The sequence below is a fragment of the Colossoma macropomum genome, unplaced genomic scaffold, assembly GCF_904425465.1.
Source record: "Colossoma macropomum unplaced genomic scaffold, Colossoma_macropomum, whole genome shotgun sequence".
In the NCBI taxonomy this organism is placed as follows: Eukaryota; Metazoa; Chordata; class Actinopteri; order Characiformes; family Serrasalmidae; genus Colossoma; species Colossoma macropomum.
In genome coordinates, this window is record NW_023495267.1 from 2,078,008 (window position 1) to 2,097,065 (window position 19,058).

At 40.6% G+C, this 19,058-nt stretch overlaps 1 protein-coding gene across 1 annotated transcript in view; it reads left to right on the forward strand.

The window, feature by feature from the left end:
- The window catches only part of LOC118801423 (RNA polymerase II elongation factor ELL2), a 40,884-nt gene extending 25,600 nt beyond the window's left edge, over nt 1-15,284 (forward strand). Inside the window, exons 3-12 of the mRNA XM_036561753.1 lie at nt 103-230; nt 1,547-1,710; nt 5,750-5,991; nt 7,796-7,920; nt 9,343-9,460; nt 9,859-10,318; nt 11,598-11,661; nt 12,266-12,437; nt 12,572-12,616; nt 12,927-15,284. Coding sequence (XP_036417646.1) covers nt 103-230; nt 1,547-1,710; nt 5,750-5,991; nt 7,796-7,920; nt 9,343-9,460; nt 9,859-10,318; nt 11,598-11,661; nt 12,266-12,437; nt 12,572-12,616; nt 12,927-13,037 — 1,629 coding nt within the window. The 3' untranslated portion in view covers nt 13,038-15,284. The remainder of the gene's footprint in view (nt 1-102; nt 231-1,546; nt 1,711-5,749; nt 5,992-7,795; nt 7,921-9,342; nt 9,461-9,858; nt 10,319-11,597; nt 11,662-12,265; nt 12,438-12,571; nt 12,617-12,926) is intronic.
- Nucleotides 15,285-19,058: the final 3,774 nt, after the last annotated feature.

Consider the following 19,058-nt stretch of genomic DNA (forward strand, 5'->3'; position numbering starts at 1 on the left):
ACAGCACAGCGCACATGTTGTGAGAGATGTTTTAAGACATTTTGATTTTAGAGCTTTTTTTGATTTATGGTGACATAACACTGCAATTCTTGCTCTTTACAGTATGTCAAGATTCCTGCTCCCACTGCGGACTCCCCGGATGCCCTACGTGTCTTTTCCTTTTACCTGTCCAGTGACAGCAAGGACAAACCTCAAGCCAGCTTCGACTGTATTCACCAGTATGTCTCAGGGTAAGCAGTGCTAATGAATTTCACTCAAAACTGAGTGAAATTTTTCGGTCTACTTGTGATCAGTGAAGGCTCTGAATGCTAATGATTAGGGTTGTAAATATCTGACCTCACAATAATTATATTTTAAATAAAAACAATCATAAAATCTCAGTTTTCAGCTTGATTTAATTCACATTTTGGAACAAGGATTACTTTAAAAACACACTATATACACAAATGAGACTGTTCTGAAATGAAAATGACCTGCATGACCTGGGTTAGTTGCAGTGGGTCACTCTGTGAAATATACAAAGTTGTTTTTAGTCATAGATTACTTACTTTTGCCATATTTTTAGCATTGACTCATGGGCGGTTAATTAAGTCTAATTTCAACTGAACTGTAATATGCATGTAATTACCAAGGCAGATTGAAATAATCATATGCATGTTGAAAGTAAAGCCTTCTCTCAAATGCTCATTCATGTATATGCTAAATTTGTGTTGTGGAGGCTTTAGTTTGTGAGAACAAATATTTTACTGACCTTTGGACCAGAGTTGCATCACAGTGTTCTGTGTTTTCCTTCCCTTTCCTCTCCTAGCCTGAGTGGCACTGATCTGTTGGTTCTGGAGCTCAAAAGAGGCTTGTGGGTGCCACAATACTTCGCTTGTCTTAAAAAGAATAGCTTTACATAGGTTTGTGGGAAAAGAGGATGCAAAGCAATTCCAGCAAGCTGGTTGAAGGCATTAGTCATAAATTAGTCACCGACTTTCCGGTTGAACTGTGCACAATAGGTCCAACTGTGCCACAGATGCACTTGGAGAAAATGAGAAAACACAAGCAGAATGGCGAAAAATGAAGCCAGGATGTATTCCAACCGACATTTGAGACTTAAATGCAACTTTGATTACATTATGCTTTTGACTTGCATCTAGCTGAAATTGCGCAACACCTGAACTTCAGGAGCAATGAGAAACATTGGCAGAAAGGCCTACGTTTACCTTGAATATGAAAACAGCATTTTGTAATCAGTACTATTTTAATGAATTTGAAAGTTTTAATAACTCTTTCACAATGTTATAGCTAACATCAGAGTGTGATGAACTGGTTCCCAACGCTGGACCTAACTATTTTGGTGTTTCCTGCTCTCATACCTGATCATTACTGATAAGCTAATCAGCTCATTATAAAGCCTGTGTTGAAATGGGTGTGTAGAGTATGCAGAGCAGGGTTACCCCAGGACCAGGATAGTAAAAATGCTTTGTTGTTCCTTACTGTAAATTCTACAGCAAGCCTTAGTGAACAACTTCCTTATTTCCATGATATCTGTTCTCCTCAGGGATGGCAGGGACCACTTGGAGGGCCAGGGCAGTATTCAGGACAAGATCACTGTGTGTGCCACGGATGACTCCTACCAGATGACCCGTGAGCGCGTGTCCCAGGTGGAAAAAGACATCTGGAGTCGATCAGCTATCGAGATCAAACCCGGGGCCACGCATCCAAGTAAGGAGAGACCCCTGCCCTACCCTTCCACACTTGCACACATATACACTGTTGAGGTGGGGGAAATCCTCTCTACAGCTGCTGGCATCAAAGCACCACCACACCCTTGCTGTGGTTACAGTGATTTCAATATGGTTAATGAGTTGTTGGGCACGACACAAAGCAGAGTGAATGCTGAGTATTTTGAATTGAGTATTAAGTATTATTATTATTATTATTATTATTATTAAGCTATTAAGTACAAGTTATTAATTTGTCAGCATCAGGAAAAAGCAGCATTTATTTAACAGATAATTATACAGATCAATAACTAAATGTATTTTTTGAGTATTCAGTGTGTCTATCCTTTGCCCTCATTACAGCTTTCCTTTTTTTTTCATCAGACTTGCTTTCAGTTTCTGCAGGGATGTTTTTTCAAAGCTCAGTCGTTGGTTGTTGGTTGCATTTTCTGCTTCTCACAATACAAGTAATCCCAAACATATTCCGTAATGTTGAGGTCCTGACTCTGGGGTGGTCTGTCCTTTGTTCTGAGAACACCAGCAGCTTCTTTGTTTGAATGGCAGATTTTCTTCTTTTTTGTCTTTTTCCTTTTCTCAGTCTCAACGGCTACTTGACAGCATCTCATAGTGTTTCCTTTCAGTCCCATAGCGTTGAGTTGTCTTCTCACCATGGAAGGATGGACAGACCTGTGGTTTCTGTTATATCTGGAGCTTGAAATGATTAACTTGCTCTTAATGGCTGTTTTGACTGGTAATTAAATGAATCAAAGGTGATGTGTGACTTTGCACCATATGGTATGTGTGTTGTATTTTACAAAGGCTTCGTACATGGCTCAGCCAGAAAGATTGTAGAACTGTGTGTATTTTCTCCAACCAAACCTTTTTACCCTTATGGTGGCTGTTAGGCCTGTGTTAGTACACAGGTTAGTTTGCCGCTGATCAAGAAACCTTTGTTTGTGGTGGGATCTTCCACTCCCTCTTCTGTCCTTGACCCTCTTCCCCGCACTACACAGGCGTGGAGCCAGAGAACCTGCTCCATTAACGTGATTGAGATTGCCGGAAGTATGTGCTAACAAGTCTCATGCTGGGCGGATGAAGCTGAGCCTGGGATTTTAATTACTGTGGCTTGGAATCAATTAGGTTTTCATCTGCAGAAATGCTGAATTATACATGGGGGCTCTCTCTGAAGCGAAGTCCACGATTTCCCCTGAGGAGGTTGAAAGGGACAAGATTTGTCCCCGGCCTCATGTGTCTGGAACGGCTTTACACATACTGTCTGGAGAGAGAGGGGCCCGAGATGAGTTCTACTTCTTTGTATTATTTCTTAATTCACAATACTTAATATGTTCAGTATGAGACGTTCTGGCTTTTACTTGATGGGTGTTGCAGGTCTTGTAATCAAAGCAAGGCTTGATTTGCTGACTGTGAAAGTGCCAGCAGTGTACAGGGGGCCAACCCCTTGCAGAGTCCTGCTCGTACAGAAATAAAAGGGTCGCAAACAAAGAAGCCTCTTGCGGCAGAACGCTGTATTTCTGTGGTGAAGTAATGGCATGCTTATCTTCAAGGAGTTTTTAAATGCAGCTTTTGCAGTCATAGATCTTGAAACAGGGCGATTCTAAATGTATGGCAGGTATTCCAGAGCAGACTTGATTATAGAGGCCTGGGCTGTCTTTAAGGTCGGCACAGTCACACTTCGCAGGCCAGGAGGTGCGCAGCAGATCATCAGATATTTTACAGTCTGTTTGTTGTTTGTGCCTAGCTTTGCAGATGTATGTGGAAGATGCACCAAGTTGCCTTTTCCTAGTCAAAAGAGACCAGATGCTCCTGTATGAATTCAGAAACGTTCTTGGAAGTTAAAGAATCCCTATCCAACATTATTCTTGTATTGTATTTACAATAGCATTTGTATGCTTTTATGGACCAAAATCACTGGTAATCCATTTTTACATGACCATTTTCAAACTTTTCTTTATCCTTTAGAATTAAACAGGCTGTTTTTGTTACTGTGCTTTTAAGACTGAAATAAGTAAATGATGTTCTGTTCTTATTGGCTGCCCTGTTCTCTGCCTCATTCAAAAAACAGTGCAGGTTGAAACACTCTTTATAATTTCATTGTGAATGGCTGGAGCTTACCCATTGTAGGCTAAATAGGCGGTTATATGTAAATGTGTTGTTTGTTCATGACATCACCAAAACAACAATTCAAAATGGTATGTTTTTACAGGTTAGTTTCTGTATTAACCTTTTGGACTGTGGAGTGAAGGGTTCATTTTAAATATTTAACAGTGTTTACATACATCAGACGGTTCTTTTTGGGGGAAAAAAGTGAGTAAAATTTAAGTTTTCCATGATATGGTGTTTCATCCAAGCTGTTTCAGTACAACTAATCTAGTTTATATATTGGCAGCATGATTGGACAGTGTTCTTTTCACCCCCCCACCCCCTCCCCAGTTTAAAGGGACTGAGTATGTTTTTTTTGTTTTTTTTTTGCTTAGCATGACCTGTTTAAGCGTCGGAAGGAATTTCTCTCCTGCTTCTTTGCCAACATCTTGAACTTTGTAATGCAGAAATATTCCTAGTAAATGGAGACATTGTTTTCTTTCAGCAAGTCAGTGGTATTGCAGTGTAGACTTAAAGCTCTAGTCAGGAACACCTAGCACTGACGGTCCACAATTTAGCAACAGTTCAGGCTTTCAAATCACAATACTCCTACTTAAAGGCATAATATGTACATTTGCTATGTTGTCTCTTAGCAAACGTGCAATTGGTCCTGGACCAGTTGAGTTGCGGCTACTGTGCAAGTCTGTAGTTCATACTGCTTAAGGGGGAGGTGATGTCATTTAAAGAAACTTTTACCCCAAAAATAAAATAAAAAAAGAAATAAAAAGATATATAAAAACCCTAATTTAAAAAGCAAGGTAGGAGTGCTTCCATTCTTGTGGTGAATTTGATGCATTACCAGACACTTATTTTCCTGTTAAGATCTTGCAGACAACATGCAAATGATAGGTTTTTTCAAAGTTTTTGAGTTCTACTGTATGCTCAAGGTGCCAGAATGTTTCTTTAAACTCCTAGACAGTTGTACTACATGCAAAGCAACTACTTGCTAAAAGTACAATCAGAGCAGAAGCCCCTTTTGCAGCTTAAAGATGTTAATTAACATTACGTAAAGAAGTACACCGGCTCAGGACACGCGGCAAACTGGCTGTCCTTCTCCCACTCTTACGGCAACCTTCAGAGCACGGCTTAAACTACTTAATGAGATTAGACTTGCTTGATATCTGTCAGCGCTGTCGTGGCCTCCTGGCCAGCTTCCAGGTGAATTAGTGCAGTGGTGGGAAGAGAGAGTGAGAGAGAGAGAGTGAGTTGGGTGGGGGGTGCCTCTATTTGAGCTCCTTCAGTTTCCATAGCTGTGTTGTTTGCACAGGAGAAAGCTCCGTTTACAGTTAAAGCTCTTTCACGCTCCCCAGCCTGCTCAGTGCACGGCGCCTCCGGAGTACGAGTTCTGCCAGGCTTTGTTTACTCAAAAGTCATATTTCCTGAAGCACGCCGACATGCACTGTTTGCTGTACTGTATGTGTGACAGACATAAGTCGTGGCCCTTGTGCTAACATCTTTCTCTCTCTCTCTTCCCCTCTTTGTCGTTCTCTCTCAGTCCCTCCCTAGATCCCTTTCTCTAATTTCACCTTGCAACCTTTCTTTCTTTTTTTTTCCTTTGTTTTGCATAACGAGAGTTGAGGGATTTGTGTGCTCCCAGAGGCGCCGGGCTATTTGAGGTTCACCCGGTTTATTTTCAGTCCTGAAGAAGTAGTTAGGTCAAGCAATAATCCCTCCTCGTCACTTTTTGTGTCATGTTTAACTCTCTGTTGTCTGAAAACTAGAAAACTTCCTCAGAAGACTTCAGAAATGCCCTTGCTATGGGCAAAACTTCTTTCAGAGAATAATTTGATCGTTTGGGCCTTGCTTATGAGCTGATGGAGAGATTAGAAGGGAAATGGTCATTCATGTCCTCTTTGTGTGGTGTTTCCTTTTGTGCTTAGGAAAATGTGTTCAGATTAAGAGGAAGCAGGGGCTGCCAGGGAGCTTCGATGGCGCTAACAGACATTCTCCCAGCAACAAGAGGAGCTCAGCGCCCAGTGTGGTGGCCCACAGACCCTTAAGAGAACGAGTCATTCACCTGCTGGCCCTAAAGCCCTACAAGAAACCAGAGCTGCTGCTGTGGCTCGAGAGGGAGAGAGCCAGTCCCAAGGACAAAGCTGAACTGAGCGCTGTGCTGGAAGAGGTAAAACAAAACGTACATCGTCACAGACGTACAATTCCAACCCCAAAAAATCTTTAAATGGTCATTAAAATTAAGTTAAAATCATATATAATATAAAACAAAACTATAGCCCCTATTTTGTAGCGATATCTGTTGGCTTATGCAATACAAGCTTTCTGAAAGGTAAGGGTGAGAGTAGTTATATTCACTCATGTAGACCAAGATGCAATACTGAGCCAATTTTACTGAATTTTCCCTAATTTTATTCGTTGCAGCTCCCACCCACTTTCTTCCTTTCTTCTTTTTTCCCCATCACACATAGTTGCTATCACCCTTGGAGGGTCTGGGCTAAAATGTGCCTCTCCTGTTAAGTACTGTTCAGACAGGATTAGTTTTACTAATACTCATGGGTTACTGGCGTTTCTCAGCTATTTCAGTCACATCCTAATCAGCCATCATCCTAGTCAGTCATTTTTACGGACTGCGTGCATCCGCATCAGTTAAGGCTAAAACATAAGGTAGAAACAACCCCAGATTATATCATCCAAATTACCTTATCAGTTAATATTCCTTTGTATCTTGTGGAAGAGCAGGTTTTGCTGGTTTTCTTAATTATGGAGGCACTCAAACGCATTTACTTGTATTCTCTTCATTCTCAGCCAATACGAGCTGTTCTACTTCAAGTGTATGAACCTGAACATTTTGATTTTATGCAGCGATGTTGACTGTTGGTTGTAAATACTTATGCTAATTGGAATGCTAATGACATACTGCATTCACTTAAGGCAGCTAGGTAGGTAGTTAGGGTAAATTAAATTATGATTAAATTAAATGTGTGGACTTGTTTTGTTCTTGTGAGGAGCTGAATGGAACTTTTTTTTGTGTGCCAGACCCAGAAACTGGGTCCCATTGATAAGTCATTACCTTCTTATCAAATAACTGAACCAGCAGTTTATGTAGTTGCTGTACACTAGTTTTTTTACAGGCTCTCTGTAATTGCTCTAAACCTGTCTTTTTGCAATGATAATTGCAGTTATTCAGGCTTATAAAAGTACAGATGATACCTAGGATACACTCATAAAAGCGTGCCACAACATGATTTTTCACAGTAACAATTGCGTGTAGTCTTACTGCCCACACCACTGCTGACTTTGGGTCATATCAAAATAGCCAGGAGTAATCTTAGTTTAGCACCCCAAACTCTGAGACAATAGATATGGGCTCTAGTCTGCTGTTCTGTTCTGCTCCCGACAGTAACGGGTGTCTTTACAAGCTGAATGTAATGGAGCTCAGCTGATTTCCTTGCTAGGTTTATTTGCTGCACGTTTCCTGGAGCGTTTAAATTTGGGAGCTCCAGCTCAGTCATCAGAGGCAGACTGTGGTGCTGGCGGCAGCAATTAGACCACTGCTTTAATTATATTTGGAGGAGAGGATCGTGTTTGGATGGGGGAGGGTTGGGGTGGCTCCACTGGACGTGCATGGGAGAACCGAATTGCTGTTTTTGGGTCACTTTTGGGCTTTCTAGTCTGTAATTCTAAAGATCACTACATATACACTGTGTATGCTAGTGTAAGATCCTTATGATGTTTGTGTTGCAAAACTGTGCCATGTGTTTGACATTGAAAACGTTTTAGACTTTTTTGTTGTTTTTTGAAGGAGTCACGATGTGCAGAGAAGGTTTTGACCTGTTTGGCACAATTCTTTTCCTCTCTTAACTGAACCAGACACAGTCTTGAAACATCTCAGCGGGTCAAGTGTAATTTTTAACATGCTCCAGCAGCCATCACAAATAAATCAAAGCTGGAACATTTTTGTCCTCTTTCAGGTGGCAAAACTAAACCCCAAAGACCACAGCTTCACTCTGAGAGACGATTTCTACAGGCAAGTTCAGAGGGACTGGCCTGGCTACATGGAGGAGGAGAAGCAGCTTATCCACAGGCTTCTAGCCAGGTGGGCAACCCTTTAGCCTTAGTGTTATCAGCCCTGCAGTTGTTATTTTCCTAATCCTACTGCACAACGTTTACTTTGAGTTTGCATTAGAGCTTTGTCCTTTAATTCTGTCTTAAGTAAATATAACAGCTGCTTTTGTAGGGAAACATCTATGAGCCCTCAAGGCATATCTGGATTTGACCTCCTAAGCTTCCGTAATGGGATGATTGCTTCAGTTGAGTATTGAAGGCTGCTGACGGCTTGTGACCGCCCCATCGTTTGCACCACTGGCCCTTGTAGCCTGGCCCCTGAAGTCCACTGTGCTGACACGTTGAGGGGCCCTGTTAAATTCCTAACCCAGCACAGATGATCCGGTTAATAGGCCTGTCAGAGCAATCGGCCGCACAGTTCAACACATGGTGTTGTCAAATGGAATTATGCTGAGGGCTTCTGAAACAGCAGCGTTCCGCCAAGAAACAATAGGGGAAACTGCATCGCCTGCTGTAAATTCCCAATTCTGCCAAGAGAAACTTTGGCAGTGGCGCCGTTCGGGAAGCTTGCCACACTTCTCTTGACTAGTCGTGCACTTGACTTTCTCCTCCGATTTCACCTCTATCTTCCATTTTTCAGGAGCAGGGCCAGGAGGGAGGCAACAAGGTCCTGCCACTGCTCTCGCAACATACATGGATTTTTAAAACCCCTGGAGCCAGGCTTACCCAATGTAGCTGGATTTGAAGGAACTTTCATCCACTAATACACTGGCCATCCTGAACATTTGCTGTTGAAAGCAGCTGTCCTGCTTGCTTTATCCACTGGTCTCAGTGCAGTTGAGTCAGTGGGTTTCTCAGGACACAGTTAGGAGGTTCCAGAACAGGCCACAGGGGAGGAGCGATCTCTCAGTTAGATAATAGGCTGCTCTATCTGAGGAAAGAGCTGTAGGAAGCAGATTGCCAGAGGAGAGCGTTCGGGGAGAGGGAATGCGTCTGGCACTATTGTTCTCTCTGCTGGACATCAGTGAAGCCAGTGCCTGCTCCACTGCAGATCTTATCATTTACCCGGAAACATGCGAGTAGCAGCTGGACTGAGTGTAGCAAGGAAGGAGCAAACTAACAAGCCCAACATTCTGACCAGGGTGTGGGCATGAGCGAGTGTGAAAGAGTGTGCCATGAACGTGTGAGAAAGGCATGGCCTAAGCCCTTTGCTAGTACCTCTTTGACATTGGTCTCCCTCATAGTTATAAAGCCCAGATGTCTTCCTGTTTAGTTTTTCAGTTCCCTGAAAGCACAGCTTGGCCTTGTTTGTAACTTTCTGGAAATGCTAGCTATAGCTTCCTTATTACATTCACGCATTGGTGGATCAGTGGCAGAGGTTTCCTCTAATGCACAGGGTTTGGCTAGTTTGTGTAGAATAACAACTTACACATTTGTCTTTCTAATCCTGCAGAAAGCTTCAGCCTCTTAGCAGCAGTAGCCAGTTGAAGACCTTCCAGTCCAACCATTCATTCCACAAAGCCACAGGGGATTCTCCGTCCCAGCTTAGCCCAGTCAAGAATCTCTCTGTGGTGAGTATGCACCCATTAAAATAACTGCTGCGTTTTTCTCCATATAGTTTTCGATCAGAATGCCTCAGTGGTGTTACTGTAATTTAGCAGAGGCTGCCCACAGCAGGTGTGTGATCCTTCTTCCTGTAATGCTTAAAGTATTAGTCCTCACACATAAAAACTTCAGTAGCTGAAATTCTGATCATCTGTATAAGGAATGAAAAGGGATTTTTTTTTTTTCTTCCTGTGGAAGAGTTATGTGTGGCGCCATCTGCTTTTTATTGGTGGAGTTGCTTGCACTTTAGCTCCTCAGGAGCCAAGTAGACTTCTGACTTGCACTGTAGTTCAAATGTTGTTGATATCTGTTTGCACATGGTGTTTTGTAAAATCATTTCTTTCTCGTTCACTCCTGTTCCCAGAAACGCCCAGTGCCTTCCGACCACCTGGAAAGTCAGACTCCGAAGAAGCAGAAATTGTTAGACCAGAACTTGCCCTTGCAAACTCCTTCCAATGGACATCTCAGCTCCTCCATAGGCCATAATTCTTCAGGCCCTGGAAGCTCCAGTGTGTTGAACAAAACAGAGCTCGAGAAAACCAACAACAGTGTTCAAGGGAGCCCCAATGGCCTCTACCAGCGGCACAAGCTTAGTGAATCTAATGGTATCCATAAATCGGAACGGTTGGAACCTGAGTCACCAGTGTTGGCCAGCTCCAAACCCGCAAGGACTGAACCCCCTATCTGCACTGACCAGCAGCTAGCCAACAGCCAGCACAAAAAGAAGAAGTCCAAGAAGCACAAAGAGAAGGAGCGAGAGCGCTTAAAACCTGAATGGGTGGAGACTAGTCCGGACCTAAAGCATAACCAGGAAAATCTTGTGGGTATGTTTGCTGTCTCTTTTGTGGTCACATGATGCACTTTCTTGGTGGAAGAGGTCACCAAAACTGTGGCTAATAGTGAAAAAAGGCTAGTGAGGACAAGTTGGTAGGATTCATTTGCGTAATACAGGGGTGTCCAGTCTTATCCGCAAAGGCCCGGTGTGGCTACAGGTTTGAATTACAACAAAGCAGGACTGCCTTGTGAATAAGATTGGACACCTCTGGCATAATACTATCTGGGCCTTTCTAGCCTTTCATTAATTATTACCAGTGCTAGCATTTTTTTATTTTTTGTTGCAGAAATAGGTTGTGTTCTTAGTAGGGTTGTGAAACAATTAAAATAATTAATCACAATGAATCACATTTTTTTTGTGTAGTTAATCGCAATCTTATTTGTCATATTTGCTCAGATTAAACCCTAAATAGATTTCCGCCATTTAAAACCTTAAAACATTTTTTATAGCTATGTGAACTTCATCAGAATGTATATATTACTTTAAACAATTCAATACTATTTTCATTTTATATATATATATATATATATATATATATATATATATATTATATGTAATGTAATGTAATGTAATGTACTGTAATGTTGGTTGGTTTGTTGTAGTCCAGTCCAAAAAAATTGTGCCATTATTACACTTACACATTAACATGTTAACTTTGACACCACTACTTCTTAGAAAATAGATGAAATACAATGTTTGTGTACTTGTGTATGTTTGTGCTTTTACGTCATTGATAATATTGACATCGATAATCAATTTGTATTTGTAGCTGACAGTGGATGTCTCACTGGTATTAATGTATTACTTGATTGTAATTTTTCCCACATTAGTTGACCACGCCATTCATAAGTTAAAGAGAATATGCGTACTCTCAATGTATTAATGATCACATAGGACAAAAGCTTCTCTTCTTCTGAAGAACGCATTCAAAGGCAAATACAGAACAAGTTGGGGCATATCTCTGATTAGGGTACTGCCAATGGAATTATTCCTGAGTGTGTTTGTACGTGCAAAGTGACTGCCAGCCTCTGCTGGGTTGATGATTGACTCAGTAACAGCTGGCTGACCCACAGCCTAGAGAACCAACAAACAGGGCACGACTTCCTCCACCTGCCAAAGTACAGCCATCCAATCTTGGGTGTCCGTCAGCAGCACTTCTCTTATCAGAAAAGCCCCTGATAAGGGACTCTGCCATGGTGGCAGCATACGTGTCTGATCACATTTGAACTGCTAGATTTAAAATTTCCCCTTTGTTTGTGTATGTGCAGACCATGAGGGCCCCAACACACCTGTGACCCGTGCCTCACCGGAGGAACTGCCAGACTATTTATTGTAAGTTCAAAACTAATTGCATGCTGTTCTTGGAACCATTTGAGAGTTCAGAGATTGCCTTCTTGTGTTGATGTGCCTTGTGAATGAATCAAAGCCTAATTGTGTAGTGTTGCAAAGCGAACAGCTAAGAGGGGCTTTCTTGGTTCTCCAGGAACATCTGTGTACTTGAGCGGTTTGGTTTTTGCAGGTGCTAGCTGAGTACCCACTCTTAGGTGACAATGACTGCCTTAATTAGTTTGAAAATCATATGGGAAAAGATGGTTCAGCCCCTTAGAATCTGAGTCAGGCTTCACTTTTACAGTCTCAGTACCCATCGAATTCAGCTGTGGAAGTGAAAGGGAGGGAAAATGACACAAAACTCCAAAGCTGTAATTTTCTATTTATACCTCACCACGAGACCTGATCTTGCAGAACTCATAAACAAAAAGCCCAACTCTACAGCAGAAAATCCTCTCAGTATGAAACTCATTTGGTTGTTGGGAACTGGTCCAGATTTGCCTTGGACACAGTGCCACCTATTGGCGATATGATGGAATGAAGCCTTTACAAGTGCCTTCTCAGGTTATGTTTGTGTCTCAATCTTTTCACCTCTCTGTCTCTGCAGAAAATACAGCACTATAACTGACTCAGAACAGCGGCAGCAGTACAAGGAGGATTTCTGTGCTGAGTATGACGAGTACAGAGACCTCCATGAGCGGATCGGGAAAGTCACTGAAATATTTGTCCAGCTGGGGTCCAAGATAAAGACACTGTCACCTGGTAGTCAAGAGTACAAGGTACTGGTTGGGTTGACTTTAAATTATTGAATCTATGCTCTGTGTGCTTCCTTAACAAATAGTTGTTATATAACATGAATTAAGCAACAGATTGTGGCTAGTATGAATAACCAGAGTTTTCGTTAACCTTTCAGGTAATGGAGGATCAAATACTAGAGAAGTATAGGAAATATAAGAAGGTAAGAAGTCATGCCATTATACTGTTCTTGTCGAAACTGATGATTGAGAGTTTCCCACAACCAGATTAAGCCTAAACCTTTTCTAAAATTCATTTCCAATATTCATTTGCCATTGACATTGCAATTATGTTCAGAAAATATAGGCTAAATCCATATCCAGACAAAAACAGCCCTTAAAGTTTTCATTTTGGAGATAAATACTTGAACTGAGAGTCAAGAAACACATGACTCATCACTCCATATGTAATGTCAATTCTATCTTGAATGTTTCTCTCTTCTGAGGACCCCCTTTTTTTGTTTCTTGCTGCAGAAGTTCCCCGGCTACCGGGAAGAGAAGAAGCGCTGCGAGTATCTCCATCAGAAACTGTCCCACATCAAAGGCTTAATTCTAGACTATGACCGCACTCACACCCCCTCCTAGTGCTGGCTCTCCGTATTCTTTCTTCTTTCCTCCTTGGCTGGCTGTGCAGACCAAAAGACTCCTCACTGGAGATGAAGCAGGAGTAAATCTGGTTCCTTTTGGAAGAACCTGACCAAGCATTTCCACTTCCTCCTCTGCACAAACGGTGGTGAAGTTGGCGTTTGGGGATCGAAGCCCAAACCTTCTCACACAGGCTGAGACCTCCAAGACGTGAATAAAACCCTTTAATGCTTTTGTTTTCTTTTGTTAGTCTGTGTGAAAAGTGTTGCAATGGTGCGATTTTGAGGGTGGAAATGGTGAGACGTGACTTAAACCAAACCCCCCCCCACTCCCCCCTTAATGCAACATGCATTAACTCTTGGCTCACCCCTTCTCTTGTAGGGCTATGGGCTCATTCTATGGTACAATCATAATACTGGACAGTAAGAGAGGATGATCCCTACCCTGCCAGCTGTGTCCCTGTGCACAGATTCTATTTTGCTATTTTACTGAATGTACATTTGTAAACTTGTAAGATCATGACTTCTATTATAGAGGGTTTTAATCACTGGATAGAATAAGGGAAACGTGAAATATTAGAAGATCTGGGGCAACCCTGCCAAACTCTTTAGAACATCAGGGTGCACTTTTTTCTTGGACGATCGTTCTTGTAAATGAAAACTGATTCCCGATGTTCATTGGAAATGTAGTGAAGGGCCTTAAATCTCAGCCGTCTCCTGCTCTTTATAGGCTGTATCTGGGTCTCACTACTACTTATTATGATCTGGCATACGTTTCAGACAGAAGTAATGTGATGTAACTAGAAGAAAGGTATGATAAAACTGGAGTATCAAGGAGCAATTATAAAGCCCTTCGATCTCATGTTTAGGGCCGAATTCCCAGACTCAGGTTAAGCCTAGCACTGGACCAAAAAAGTAATGGAGAATAATTTTAATAGGTTTCTCAGTTTTATTTGGTCCAAACACTAGACCCAATCTGTGTTGGGGAGACTGCAACAAAAGGGTACCACAGTGGTAATAATACCATGAATTCTGTGTCCAGGGTCCAGTGTCTCAAACCACTACAGCACATTGTGTCCTTAAAATATTATTATTATTATTATTATTATTATTATTAAACTCCTTCACAGCATACACAATCATGTTTTTAAAGCACATTAATTTTCAGGCGTTATTGATATTTTGGATTATTGTTTGTCTATATTTTCTGAAGTTTTTTTTTTGGCCATCTGTTTCATTGAGCCAATGTCCATTTAAGTTTTTGTGAAAATGTAGCGATTCATGAGTCACATCTATTCTCTTAAAGGCCGGATATTTCACGATTTAAAAAAAAAAAAAGAGTTTTTTAAAAAAAAAGGTATATCCTGCCTATCTTTATTTTGATGGTGTTATCAGTTCTGTTGGTTGTAGAAATGGGGTTTATGATCATCACTTTCACGGACAGTTATAAAGCTTCATATCTTCCAAAACAGGTATCTCCAAAATAAGTATCCCCAAACCTGCCCCTAAAGAACTGCCCTCCTGCTGAATTTACTTCCAGTCACAAGTAGCACACGTTCCTCAAAGTATTTAGGTGCTTCTTAAGATTTTTGCTTATGTCAAATATGTGACCTGTGTTGAGTTGCCTTTGGAACTGAATTGTGCAGTAAGGGCAGCTCTCTGGGAGCAGGCTTGGAGATGACTGCTCTAAACCTGATATCAAGTTGCAATTCATATCCAACACTTTGTTTTATTCTCAAGAGTCTGACGCCTGTTAGAAACTTTCCATCAAAAGTTGTGTTTGCCCCTTAATTTGGGTTCCTTTTAATAATGTACCAGCACTGAAACCAAACAAAATGATAGTCCTATTCTTGTGGACTGGTGGGTTGTTCCTGTATGTCCACTTTTGTACGAGTCCTCATGATCAGAGTTCTGCTGACTCTACCCAGTTGCCTCACGTGCATTTTTGGAAGTATTTTTGTGTCACTTTTGTGCTTCGACATTTCTCTTACAGAGACAGCTAAGTTGTTATTTATGTCCCTGCAGTGTTAGTTCTCTCTACTTCTCAGTCCAAAATTGATATCTGCGTGGAAGCTGATAGAATTGCCAAAATAGCATAGGTCTCTCTCTTTTTTTTTTGGTTCGATTTTTATTTTCGTTCGCTTGTTTGTTGTTATTTTTATTGTAAAAGTTTGATGTTTTCTTCCTTCAGGTGCTACTTCATGTATTGATGTAGATGCCTTAAATAAACTGGACCGCATTAACTTGACATGCATTGCGAATGTACTGATTTTCAGTCTGTGGCATTTAGCAGTCACTGTTATTTGAAGAGTGCAGTGCAGCACAGAAGCTTTTCTCTTTTCATGAAGAGACGAAGAGCCCAAAAATGCTTGTTAACGCGCGTTTCTCAAAATGTCTTTAGGCAAGGCTGTATGTAGGTTTTTGAGCAGGTAGCACTGGTGCTAGAAAAGCTACAAGGGTGTTTCCACAATATGGGTGCCATTTGTGTCTCACTAATATTACATTTACAAAATATGTATAAAAAATAAAAGGTGAAAGAGATTTTAAGCACAGGTAAAGTGTCTTCCTCGACAACCTTTGAGCATGTTTCAGATAACTTTAAACATAATAAAACCTCCCTACAGCAATTAACAGACAATATATTCAACCTATTCAACAGGAATTTGTACCATCCGAATTTCCTCATGGTAGGAAAAAGACCCTCTTGTGCTGTAATATTGACAGATAAGTTCACTTTGAAAGTACCACCCTGTTACCTAAAAGTAAATTACTCATTTAAAAAAAATTGCGTATCATTTGCACATTTTGTGTATTTGATAATTCTATGCTAAAAAGCTCAACATTAACACGTTTTACTGGTTAAATGCAATTTTAAATTCAACATTAAAAAATAAGAATATAAATTAAGTTTAACTTTTAGGAGTTAAATGCCAGCTCAGTTGTGAACTCTCTTCCACAAGTGCAGTAGCACAAATAAAAATACAGTAGCACAGAGATTAAAGCTATACTTCTAGAACAGCGGTGCCCAATCCTGGTCCTGGAGATCTACCATCTTGAGTTCAGATACAACACACCTGGCTCTAATATTCAGATGCCCCTTCATTAGATGTGCTAGATTAGCGCTGGAGCTCATCCAGGACTGAGCCCTCTGTTCTACAAAGTAATCATTGTTAAATCGAGGTTGAATCATTTGTTATTTTACATCAGAAAAAACAAACAAACAAAAAAAACAGAAGCAGTGTGTAAAAGCTTTGAAATTTAATGATCAATTTATGAATTGTACGGATAATGTATTTTCTCCACAATAATCCAGATTCTCCACAAGGGGCGCTCTTAGCACTCTAGTGCTTTTCTGCATCATTAAAAAAAGGAAACACAAACAAGTCCTAAATGAATGGGGTGAAAGGAGCTAAACGGCTAAAAACAAACAGTTAAAATAGTTTCTAACCGTTGGTCTAGGACCTTTCTTTAATTTTGAAAAGTTTAAAGTTGTGGCCCAACAGTGTGGATGAAGGAAGAGGGCCACACGTTTATGCTGCGGCAGGTCTGTGCTCGGTTTATTTACATCTGAGTGCTTTTGGACCAAGTCTGACATGTCATAAGTGACTCATTATTGAAGTTACAGAAAACAGCCGTTTAAGGGTTAAAACCCTCAACGAATATTTGCGCCCAAGTTCACTGCTTTTGAATGGGCAAGCCAGCAGTTTGAAGAGAAGACAAATGGAAGAACGTATTAAGAAGGTACGTAATATAGCCACTTTAAAAAAAAAAAAGCATATTTACATACATTAGCTAACATGATTTTTGATGTAAGTTTAGTTCGGTGATATGAACTATTTCAAATTATGGTTCCACTATGGAAAACAAGAAAATCTTAATTACAGCTAACAATATGGCATTATACTTGAAAAGCACAGGATAACTAGGTTAATGTATGACTATCAGCTCAAGGTTTAGCTAGTTAGCTACGTTACCCTTAATGGCTAATTCGTCATGGTTAATGTTTGCTTATTCTTTTAAATGGTCAGGTTAGTTAGCTAACGTTAGCTCGCAGTTAGCGCGTTATCCCCGAGCTAAAGTGCTAGCTAACAGCGAGCTAACGTTAGCTAACTACGCTGAGCAGTTAAAAGGAATAGCCTGTGCTTTTCAACTGCTGTGCCCATAGATATACATAACTATATGTCGCGCTGTCCGTTGTTCTCTATCTGAGGCGATACGTCTGCACGTCCGCCATGTTGGAGCGGTCAAGATCCGCTTGTGAACAAATTCACTTTTATTGAGAGACGATGAGTCTCAGGTTTAAACCAGCCACAACTTTCTTATTGCTCAACCGATTTTCACCAAATTTGTTTTATTATAATCCTCGGACATAGATTAATCTAGGTTGCACGGACTGCTCTCGGTAGCTTTTTATTTTTTTAATAACCGATCGCGCTAATTAGCCGTCCACACCAGCAGAGAAGTATTCAGTCTGCACCTGACGTTAAAAACCGAGTTTAGCGCGAGGTTCCGTAGAAATACAATCTCACACACATCAGCAGATCCATCCATGTGTGAATCACTTCTAATCTTAGTACTCATAAAAAAAATACCTCCCCCACGTTGTCTTGTGACAGAAGTAGCATGACCTCTTATCTGTACACACATCACCCTTCTGTGTAAGTCAGTAAAGTTAGAACTAGAAAACAGTTTATAAACGGGTGTTGTGGTTGTTAAACTGAGGCGATATTTCGGGTTCATTATAAGTAGTGCTTTAGATTAGTTCAGCCTGTAAATAGCTTAATTTTGATTATGGGTTTCTTAATGTTTGTTGTAGTTCTTGCCTCATTATTCAGTTTCTAAAGTAAAACCCATCTATTCCAGACAAGCTGTTACTGGAGTTCTGTGACTGCTTACAACAGAACAACTTATAAAGTGACAGAGCTCATTCAGTCTACAGAGGGATCTGATGGAAATGCTGATTGTGGTGTTACTCCAGATTGTCAGCTAAATCATATTTGTATATTTGAATTTAAAACTAATTTAAAAAATCTCACCAGTGTGCATTGCAGTCCAGCAAGTGTCATGTTAAGTCAGCGCCACATTAAGTTGACCGCAGCCATTGTCACACACACAGGCTCAAAAAGAAGATCTGGCTCGATGTTTAGGTCTCAAATGCAGAATCGACATTATACTGATGAAGATGTGATGATAGTAGTAGATCATTCACTTACATCTTTGGAAGACGTGTCCTTCACCAAGTTTTTGCTGACTTCTCCATGAAGACCCTTTCAATGCGCTTGCAATCATCAGATCCACCCACTCAGGTAAGGAGTCTGATATGACAAGCTGTTTTAGCCTAAGATGACACCAGTGATACAAGTTGTTCTGACTAGTAAGAACAAGAATTATAGATATCTATAATTTAATTTTAAAGGGTAAAGGGTAAATATTTTTACTAGTCAAAATTTAATTACAGATCTCTTTAATGTAATTACAGATTATCAACATATATATTTTTACTTGTAACAATAAATATTACACATCTTCATTACGGGAATGTCACTTGTTCCTAATTATGACTAATCATATATATATATATATATAGTCCTTTTATCCCACATGCAGCAGTCTATCTTTGCATTCAGTGACTTTGATGTTTGCACAATGCACATGTCTGGTGGATGAGGCAAATCTCTTGCAAACATTTACCTTCGTTTGGTAGGAGGCGATAGATACTTTGGCTTTCAAGTTTATCTGTTAATTGATATATTTATGTATTTTTTGTACATTTGTACATGCTCATGCATTTTTGGCTTATTTGGTTAAATTCTGGTCAACCTTTTACTTTTTTAATCCGTTGGCTACGCAAGATATAGATTTTGACCTGAACTAGGCCAGCAAAAAGGACTTTGAACAGGCCTAGTTCTCACTTAAACCGGAAGAAGAAAAGCAACCTATCTGTAAAAACTGGTCTCAAAAGTAACCTGCTCTTTATTTAAACTGGCACATCCATCAGGCACACTTAATAACAGGTCAGATC